The sequence below is a fragment of the Rhamphochromis longiceps genome, linkage group LG3, assembly GCF_057381845.1.
Source record: "Rhamphochromis longiceps isolate RC_006_pf linkage group LG3, R_longiceps_female_GT1.1, whole genome shotgun sequence".
In the NCBI taxonomy this organism is placed as follows: domain Eukaryota; kingdom Metazoa; phylum Chordata; class Actinopteri; order Cichliformes; family Cichlidae; genus Rhamphochromis; species Rhamphochromis longiceps.
The window spans coordinates 43,223,987-43,234,381 of NC_140559.1; the positions used below are offsets into that span (position 1 = coordinate 43,223,987).

Below are 10,395 nucleotides of genomic sequence, written 5' to 3' on the forward strand. Positions count from 1 at the left end.
AAATACAATCAGATCCAGTCGCCGTTTTTTTTTTGTTTGTTTGTTTTTTGTACTTATTTATTTTCTTTATTTATAGTTGATAGTACAGCTTAGATAGTGTTATACGCTCTATTGCCATTCTCCTGCCCCACTTTGCTCTATTGTCTCGCAGCAGTAACAGCAGTCGTATTTTGGCCCACTGTCATTTAAGTTTGTAGGGATGTGTTTATGTATCGCTCTCTAGGTTCTTCCACAGCATTTCAGTCAGTTTGAGCTCTGAACTTTGTTTCAACAATTGTGAAACCTTCACTCTTTTGTTTTTCAGCCTTTCTGTTGCTGCTGTACTTGTGTAATTTTAGCAAAGGCAAATATAAAAAACTAACACTGTGCTGATCAAAACAGAAATACAGAATATTATGTGTGACACAGTTTGTTTCATCTTAACTAGGGTTTCATGATATTTGATCATTTACTTATTTCCATCTTTAAATTGTTCTGATTCAGTCATTTTTACTTTTATGTTCTTGTTCTAAACTGAACTGCAGCGAAACCAAAGGCTGAACTGAGAGCTTATAGGACAGCTGTTCCAGTAGGGGGCAGTGTGACCCTGACCTGCTCTGTGAACCCATCATCATCATCTGGATGGAAATACTACTGGTACAGAGATGGGAAATCTTATCAACCTGTGACAAATGGACAAATCAGTGTCTCAGAGGGAGGACTCTACAGCTGCAGAGGAGGAAGAGGAGAACCAGTTTACTACACAGAGGACAGTGAGTCAGCCTGGATTGACAAAATTGGTGAGTTCAAACTTTAAATTTCCCACAAAGCACTACATCTGATGGTAACTGAACCTTTTGTCATTCATGTGTTTTTATTGTACTTTCCTGAACATTAACAGTCTCAATCAGACCTGTTGTGACTCTGTATCCAAACTGGTCTGAGATATACGGAGGAGAGACGATCACTGTCAGATGTGAGATCCATGGAGGAGACACTGAGTGGGATTATGAGTGGGTAAAAAACAGCATCAGAAAACCTCCAAATCAAAATGAATACAGGATTATTTCTGCTTCATCAGTGAACAGTGGAAACTATCGCTGTAAGGGCAGAATGAAAAGTTCACAGAATAAAACAACAGAGTGGAGTGATTCAGTCACACTGACAGTTTCTGACAGTAAGTCATGTTTGCTTTAAGCTGTTTGAACACTTTGTAAAATGTGTTTCTGTTCATATAGACTGAGATTATTATTCTTTGTATAAACTGAGCTCACTGTTCAGAGACTGTACTACATGTTCACTGAGAGAAAATCTTTGTTGAACAGATGAACCCCGTCCTGTCCTCACTGTGTCTCCATCATGGCTGAGTCCTGGAGCCTCAGTAACTCTGAACTGTGAGGTTGAACATCCGTCTGCAGGATGGAGCTTCTACTGGTATAAAGCTGTTCCTGATCTATCAGAGGAATCCTCCAGTTATGAGCTGCTACCTGATGGCAGTGGGACTGCACAGGACTCCTACATCATTCATGGACAGACACACACAGCAGGATATGTGTGCAGAGCTGGAAGAGGAGACCCAGAGTATCACACTGATCACAGTCAACCAAAGTTTGTCTGGTCTGCAGGTCAGTTTGTTTCTCTGTCCTTTCAATGACCTCATGTTAGCTCATCATTTTTATTCACCAGGATTTAGACCATTAAAATCTCATCTCCATGACAACCATTTATCTCCGTTTATATTAAAACTTCCCAAAAGAAGAACTGAACTGAATGTTTTCCGTTCTCTCTGTGATCAAACCAAACTGAATTTCTTCGTTTCCTTTTCTTATTTTTCAGTTTTTATTTAATGTGATAACATGAAAAACAAAAGACATCTATGAGATTTTAAATGTTTTGATATTTAAACTCATGTTTCTGTTTGTACTGATTATTTTTACTTAGTGCACAGACAGGATTTACACAGTTAAGACTCTTTGTTTAGTGCTCAGGTAGGTGCTCAGATAAAAAAGTCAAATATAGTTAATAAAGAAACAAAGATGTCAGCAGGCAGGTTAACAGCTCTGACAAATACAAGAGAAACACTGACTACAGATGGACGCTAGAAGAAGACGTCACAAATAACAGCTGCTGTTATTGTTCATTTAAAATATACTTCAAAGGTTTTTAGTTTTGGTCCTGCTGCTGCTGCAAAATATCTCACTGTAGAAGGAATCTGTGAAACAGACAATATCACAGAATTATGGCAGAAGCATTACAGCAAATGACTGAAGTGTGTTCAGAGTGATCTGTATCAGGTGGATGATGCTGAGAGTGATGACTCAAAGCTCATGATGTCACATGACGTGTACCAAGCTCTACATGAGCTGCCAGCAGATAAAGCATGTGGGTTAGATCATCTTAAACATGTCAGTATTCGGCTCCTTTGTTTTCCATTGATTTGACTGTCTGTGTGATTCAGGGCTTGTTGTCAGACTCAGTGTTGTCTCACCAAACAAACACTTTATCACATTGAACTATTAAATTTGATCTTCAAAACAAAAGCTTCAAACAAACAAATATTCTCACTGTGATATTTTGAATCCTAACATCTGTGAGCTTTGTCTCTTCACTGCATGTTGTTTCCAGATGTTCATTCAGCAGCGTCTCTCACAGTGAGTCCTGACAGAGTGCAACACTTCACCTCTGACTCTGTCTCACTGACCTGTGAGGGAAACTTCACTGAGTGGAGAGTGAGGAAGTTCTCTGATGGCCGACTCTCTGACTGTAGGAGAATGACTGGATCCACATGTAACATCCACACATCAAAGTCAGATACTGGAGTGTACTGGTGTGAGTCTGGATCAGGAGAGTTCAGCAGTGCAGTCAACATCACTGTACAGAGTATGTTATTATACATTTACTTCTTGGATCTGAATGATTTAGACGTCACATGAACATTTGTCTCAGCTTTGCTCTATGTGAAGTAATTCTATGTGGCAACACAAACAAAAATGAGAATTTCAGACAATTTCAGGCAACGAAGCATCAAAATATTCTTGGATGTTGGTCTAATTTCTCTTCATCCGTTCATAATCCAGTTTGTCATAATTTGCCAACAGTATTTTTTTTTCTCTGTCAGAATAAAACTCAACAAAGCTCAACATCTCTGTCGTCACATTAGATGAACCTTTAATATCTCAATAGGGAGAAATTTGGGAAACACGTCATGCAAAATAACACAAACATACAAACATTTACAATTTCACCTTCAACCATTCAATAATGTTACTGTCAGTAATTTGACTCCTGCAGGGAACATCCCAACTATATTTCCAGTCCTCATAATCACTCAGAAAACCAGGTCTGCATGTAGATCATGAGACACGACTCACAGCTTTTTCTAAAAGTGTGCACCAGCTGGTCTGACTGAAACAATTGTGTGTGATTGTTTCACAGATGATGGTAATGGTCCTATCCTGGTGAGTCCTGTTCATCCTGTGACTGAGGGAGCTTCTGTTAGTCTGAGCTGCAGTTTGAGAACACAAAAAATACTTTCCAATGTGTTTTTCTATCACAATGACAAACTTATTCAAAATGATCCCCGAGGGGAGCTGAAGATCTCTGCAGTGTCAAAGTCTGATGAAGGTTTCTACAAGTGTCAGTACTCAGGAAGAGAGTCAGCACAGAGCTGGATGTCAGTTAAAGGTGAGCAGGATCAAAACAGTGTGTCTTTCTGTAAATGAGTTTCATGACTGAGAAATAACATCATATTATCTCTTTTAATGTTTGAAGCCACCTGGATCTATTTTGTCAGAACTTTTATAAAACTATTATATAATATCTCTATATTGTCAGGTTTAATATTGTTGTGGTTCAGGACTCATGTGTGGGACTCAGGTGAAAACAGCAGAGGAAGTAATGAGTGAAAGTTTCTTTATCAAACAAAGGATAATTTATTTAACACAACAGATTGTGAGCTTTGACTCAGTCAACAAGAACAAAACATAAATGAACTTAAAATTAATGAGCGAGTCCTACAAAAACATCTTAACTGAGGTGAGAGAGACAGGCCAGAGGAGCGGACATAACAGTGTGAGGGCGGCAGATCTGTGGGAGAGGAGAGAGCAGTTAGGGCAGGAAATCTGAGAGGGAATGTGACAAGACAGAGAGTGTGGCTGCAACAATGCCTTACTTGGAGTCCAGACTAGCTGGGGGTAAAGGATAAAGCAGAGGTCTGTGGAAACTGTTGAACGATGGGCAGGCAGGCAAGTGACGAAGAGGCTCTGAGGGGGGCAGCGGTGGTGGTGAATAGGGGGGTAATGATACAAGGTGGCAGGCGTCTGACTGGAGGTGAATGATGGCATGAAAACGAATCTTGAAGCAGGAAGAAACTGAAACAAGGGGAAAATCTGTTAGCATACAAACCTTATTTTCCTAGAAAGGATCCCAGCAGACCTGCCTGGTTACCTCACTGACGAGCTGCAGTCATGTTAACTATCCATTAACATTTGGCTACAGCCACCGAGGTCTTCAAGGTCAACTTTATGACTAAAAAGAAATCCTTATAACACAGAAACTATGATTCTTACAAAGGTGTTGTGTCTTGTCAACATATAGAAAATACTGTATAAAGATTTAAATTATAATTTGTTTGACCTCTGACCTCACTTTTACATTTCACATCTACTCTTGTTGTCATGTTGAAACAAATCTGCCTTTGGACTTATTTTTACTGAACTACAAACTTCTCACAGTACAAATAAAACAAAATAAATACACTGAAAATACAATATTGTTCCTTTAAAAGTAAATGCTGTCAACAGAGTGAGCTGCCGTAGCAGAGATTTGTGCTCTCAGAGTTCTTCTTTTACACTTTATTAATAATTAATTATTGTTTGTTGTTGCAGTAACTATGTCAGGAGCTGACAGCTCTTCATCTCCTGTGTGGTTGATGGTTGGACTGGTTTGTGGAGTCTCTCTCATTATTATTCTCCTGCTCTTGTTGTATCGCTGCAGACAGTCCAAGTGTAAGAGCCTCTTCTTTTCATGCTGTATTAGAGAGTTTATTTACTACATACACTTTAATTATTCATACATATACATGTATTCTGATCTCATGACACAAAATATCAGTGGAACAATTTATACATGACAAACATGTGTAATAACATTTGTCTCTTTCACAGATTCCTGCTTCACCAGGTTGGTAAAATACTTTTTATTATTATTTTAAACAAACATCAGTTACTTTTGAGTTTATTGTGTTTATTTCATGTTTTAGGTCGATCCAGTCTGAGAGTCACAGTCCGGGCTCCTCCACAAATCATGGAGTCAACCAGAATGAAACTCATGTGTACGGCTCTCTTCAACATGGTCAGCATTGAAAAACAGTCTTTATTATCATTATTAATATTTACTTTTATTAAACCTCCATTAGCATGAACATTTAATAGGTTCAGTTTGAGTTCACGAGTTTTTCAAAGAACATTTAAAGATCTTACAGTCCTGGTTTTGACTCACACAGTGTTTCTGTGTTTGCTCTGATCTTTAGTGTAACTGTGATAAAATGATTAATGTGAGCCTGGCTTGTTTTTTCTTTAGGTACTGCTGACGTCTATGAATCAGTCACACAAGTGACAAACAGAAATGGTACAGTATATGTGCTGAAAATCACAGAGCAGTTAGAGATGAAACTTGTTTTGGATTTAATGAAACTAATTTCATGTGACATGTTTTTACAAACCTGTAAATAAAATATGAACATTTCAGGATAGTTTTACAGAGTTTATTTACTACATTCACTTTAATTATTCAAACATTCATTCTGATCTGATGACACAAAATATCAGTGAAACATTTAAACATAATAATTGTAATTGAAAGAATCTGAACAGTCTGATGAAGAAGACCAGCTCTGTTCTGGGACGTCCTCATGACCCAGTGGAGGTAGTCAGTGACAGGATGGTGGCTCAGCTGTAACCCCTGTTAGATAACACCTCCCACCCCACGCAGGTCACTCTGACAGCACTGAGCAGCTCCTGCAGTGACAGGCTGCTGCACCCACAGTGTGAAGGAGAGATTTAGGAGATCTTTCCTTCCAGCTGCTGTCAGACTCTACAACATACATCATCATGTGAAAGCACACATGCACACACTGGTGTCTGTAAATATCTCAATGTGCAATACTCTATACCTGCTGCTACTAACATCCATCGACTACACGATGAAATGCTTCCATTTGCAGCTGGTACAACAGAATTGAAATTCTCTACTTTTTGTGGTGTGCATTATTATTCATACTTTGTGATATATTATATTATTTAGTTTAGTCAGTTACTGTTCTTACTGTCTTTGAGCCACTGTGACCGCTTGGTTTCCTCTGAGATTAATAAAGTATTCTTATCTTATCTTACAGATTCCTGCTTCACCAGGTTGGTAAAATACTTTTTATTATTATTTTAAACAAACATCAGTTACTTTTGAGTTTATTGTTGTCAGGTCTGCCGTGGCAGATGAGTGGAGGCTGAGAATTAGGACCTAAGATGCAGGCAGCTGAGATGCAAATGAGTTTTATTCATGAAGTGGTGAAACAAACAGAAACAGCAAAGGCAAAATGATGATGCAGGGAGACACGGGGGACGACACAGAATGATGCAGGGAAAGAACACGGACGAACCAGCAACAAGCACACGAGGACACACACTATAAATACACACAGAGGGAAACGTGGAATAGCAAACAGGAGGCAGACACAGCTGAACCAAATTGAACTGACGAGACAGGGGAAAACATAATCTGAACACACTAACAGAAGACATGGATCTTCACAATAAAACAGGAAATGCACAGAGACACGGTACAGACACTAAACAGAGGAAACACAGAAACCAAACTCTAGGAACTAAAAAGTCTAAACCCCAGTACACAATCAGAACAAACACAATATCATAATAATGAAAAACACAAACCGTTGGGTCAAAAGACCGAGGACCATGACAATTGTGTTTATTTCCTGTTTTAGGTCGATCCAGTCTGAGAGTCACAGTCCGGGCTCCTCCACAAATCATGGAGTCAACCAGAATGAAACTCATGTGTACGGCTCTCTTCAGCATGGTCAGTATTTAAACCATCTTTATTATCATTATTTATATTGACTTTTAGTGGGGAAAGGCTAATTGATCAATCTAAATTGCCCATAGGTGTGAATGTGGGAGTGAATGTGAGCACGAATGGTTGTCTGTCCCTGTGTGTGAGCCCTGCGACAGACTGGCGACCTGTCCAGGATGTAGCCTGCCTCTCGACCTATGACAGCTGGGATAGACTCCAGCGCCCCTGAAAAGGATAAGCAGAAGCGAATGGATGGATGGATACTGACTTTTATTAAACCTCCATTAACACGAACATTTATCAGGTTCAGTTTGTGTTCAGCAGTTTTTTAAATAACATTTAAAGATCTTACAGTCCTGGTTTTGACTCACACAGTGTTTCTGTTTTTGCTCTGATCTTTAGTGTAACTGTAATAAAATGATTAATGTGAGCCTGGCTTGTTTTTTTCTTTAGGTACTGCTGACCTCTATGAATCAGTCACACAAGTGAAAAACAGAAATGGTACAGTATATGTGCTGAAAAGCACAGAGCAGTTAGAGATTAAACTTATTTTTAATTTAATGAATCTAATTTCATGTGATATGTTTTAACAATCCTGTAAATAAAAATATGAACATTTCAGGATCAGATGAATACGATGACATCACCTCCTCTCTTATTGAGTTTAAAGATCTTAGAACTGAGAGTGAGTACACCAAAGTTAATTTTATAAAAAGAAAACCTGGTTTGGAAAGATTTTTAATTAGTATGAAATTCATTTTGGGTGGACTTATTAATATAAGTTAGGTCCGGCGGCATTTTTCTCATGTTAGGAAACAGACATTTATTCAAATGTATTATTTTGTTCTTTTCACCTTTTTAAATCTGTGTATTTAGTGAGATGGGAAAACAGTTAAACACCAAACAAATGAAGAATAAAAACACATGTTCGTTGTTCTTTGCAAGCTACATGTTTACTGTACAAGCCAAAGTAATCTATTACTGGCATTATTAGCATGACAACACATTACAGTGATATCAAAGTGCCACTGCACTAAGAACCAATTATTAGTCTGAACCAAAGCTAAGTGGATAATAAAGCTGTATTTTACTCTGATCACTTCCTTCAACATTAAACTGGTCACTTGGATATTTCTGATCAAACTGAACAAAGCATGAGCTTACATGAGCTTAAGTATTCATACCTGTTGAACTTCTACACATTTTGACACCTTTTTTAAACTGAGATTTTCTCTGATAGACCAACACAACGTAGCACATAATTGTGAAGTGGTATGAAAATGATACATGGTTTTAAAAAGTGTGGCGTGCATTTGTTTTCAGCCACCTGTACTCTGATATCCCTCATTAAAATCCAGTGCATTCATTTACCTTCAGAAGTCACCTATTTAGCTGCTCTGTGGAGGCCTCAGTGGTTTGTTAGAGAACATTAGTGAACAAACAGCATCATGATGACCAAGGAACTCACCAGACAGGTCAGGGATAAAGTTGGAGATAAGTTTAAAGCAGGGTTAGGTAATAAAAAAAATATCCCAAGCTTTGAACATCTCAAGGAGTATTGTTCAATCCATCATCCAAAAATGGAAAAAGCATGCTACAACTGCAAACCCAGGGTGATCTCTAAAACCTGCAGGACACCAGCCGACCCCTGGTTTAGATCAAAGAATATTCTTGTGTTAGAATGGCTCAGTCAAAGTCCAGACCTAAATCCCACTGAGCATCTGTGGCAAGACTTGAAAAATTGCTGTTCACAGTCTGGCTGAGCTTGAGCCATTTTGCAACAAATAATTGTCAAACATTTCAGTCTGTAGATGTGCAAAGCTGGTAAAGACTTGCAGCTGTAAATGCAGCGAGCAGTGTCTCTACAAAGTATTGATGAAGGTGGGTTGAAAACAAATGCATGCCACACTTTTCAGAGTTTTATTTGCTTAAAATTTTGAAATCCATGTATCATTTTCATACCACTTCACAGTTCTGCACTATTTGTGTTGGTCTATCACAGAACATCCTAATAAAAACATTTAAGTTGGTGGTTGTAAGGTGACAAAATGTGTAAACGTTCAAAGGGTATGATACTTTTTCAAGTCACTGTCAGCTCCCAGGAGAGGTCTTAATGTTTTTTTACTGATACAGAAGAAGATAGAGAAGTGTTTCAGCTTCACATGTTTTAAAAAAAATCTTTACAACACAGAACAAATTACAAATGATAAGTTATGTGTCTGAGGCCAGATGTTTACATGAAAGTAAAACCAGATGATTTCCTCGTCCACACAGATACAGAGTCTGTCTCCGCCTTCTAAACAAATCCTATAAGGTACAGTAACATTACACACCTGTAAAGACTCAAACACAAAACAGAACTTCACTTTGCATCAAGGGGAGACAATGCTTTTATAATAAACCTTATTGTTCTCCAACACAGGTGGGACAGACACAGGGGCAGCCAGTGACCCCTCACACACGTCCTTATGCTGATATCCAGGCAGGTTCTCAGTGTTTGTAGCTGCTGATTTATGCAGCAAACATTTCCACAGTCCTCTGCAGCAGATTATAGAAACACTTCTTCTCTCAGCTCACGACAGAAGATCTACAGCTGGGACACTGTTAAGTGGTTCTACATGAAAAATAGTTAAATATTTACTCAAACATGTTCTTGTATGTAAAACAGGTTCAAATGCATGAAATTACATTTGTCCTTTATAGTGGACGTTAAAAAACACCACATGTATGAACGATAATTTACATCTTAGAGCCCTGCTCTCAAACACTGACTCAGATGTAACTGTCTGTGAAACTGGATTCAAGAAATAAGAACTTAAAGTTCACAAAACATGTCAAACAGACTCTCCTTCATGAAGTCCTCGTTCATAAAGTGCTTCACAGACCTGAACATTACAGCTAACAGCTGGATTTTCCTGTGTCAGTGCAGCTAACCAAACAACGCAGAACCTCTTACTGCTAAATAGACAGACGGTGAAAGCAGACAGTATATCCTCCGTTTTAACATAAAACTCATTGTTGCAGCTGACAGCAGCACAACAGTGACCCCATTAAACTGATGTTTAGTTTAAGTGTCCTTATTTTCACTGAGTTATTGGTTCTGCTATTAGTTACTTAACATAAACTGATGTGAGTCTTTTGACTGAAACGAACCAACTGACCTGGTGATGTGATGCTCTGTACTGACAGAAGATGGCGCTGAACATCTTTTTATAACTCTAAGCACTTATTTCTTAAATTAAGCCTCACAGTCAGAGTTACATCTGTGTCAGTTTTTGAGAGCTGGGCTCCATGATGTACATCAGCATTTATACATGTAGTGTTTCATGT

The 10,395-nt window shown here is 38.4% G+C and overlaps 1 protein-coding gene across 1 annotated transcript in view; it reads left to right on the forward strand.

Moving 5' to 3' along the window:
• LOC146674910 (obscurin-like) overlaps positions 1 to 10,023 on the forward strand; it is a 77,500-nt gene extending 67,477 nt beyond the window's left edge. Inside the window, exons 6-18 of the mRNA XM_085398949.1 lie at positions 1,305 to 1,604; positions 2,605 to 2,859; positions 3,415 to 3,663; positions 4,866 to 4,985; positions 5,145 to 5,160; positions 5,240 to 5,331; positions 5,560 to 5,607; positions 6,374 to 6,389; positions 6,980 to 7,071; positions 7,519 to 7,566; positions 7,688 to 7,750; positions 9,340 to 9,379; positions 9,488 to 10,023. Of these exons, the coding sequence (XP_085255075.1) occupies positions 1,305 to 1,604; positions 2,605 to 2,859; positions 3,415 to 3,663; positions 4,866 to 4,985; positions 5,145 to 5,160; positions 5,240 to 5,331; positions 5,560 to 5,607; positions 6,374 to 6,389; positions 6,980 to 7,071; positions 7,519 to 7,566; positions 7,688 to 7,750; positions 9,340 to 9,365 (1,325 nt within the window). The 3' untranslated portion in view covers positions 9,366 to 9,379; positions 9,488 to 10,023. The remainder of the gene's footprint in view (positions 1 to 1,304; positions 1,605 to 2,604; positions 2,860 to 3,414; positions 3,664 to 4,865; positions 4,986 to 5,144; positions 5,161 to 5,239; positions 5,332 to 5,559; positions 5,608 to 6,373; positions 6,390 to 6,979; positions 7,072 to 7,518; positions 7,567 to 7,687; positions 7,751 to 9,339; positions 9,380 to 9,487) is intronic.
• Positions 10,024 to 10,395: the final 372 nt, after the last annotated feature.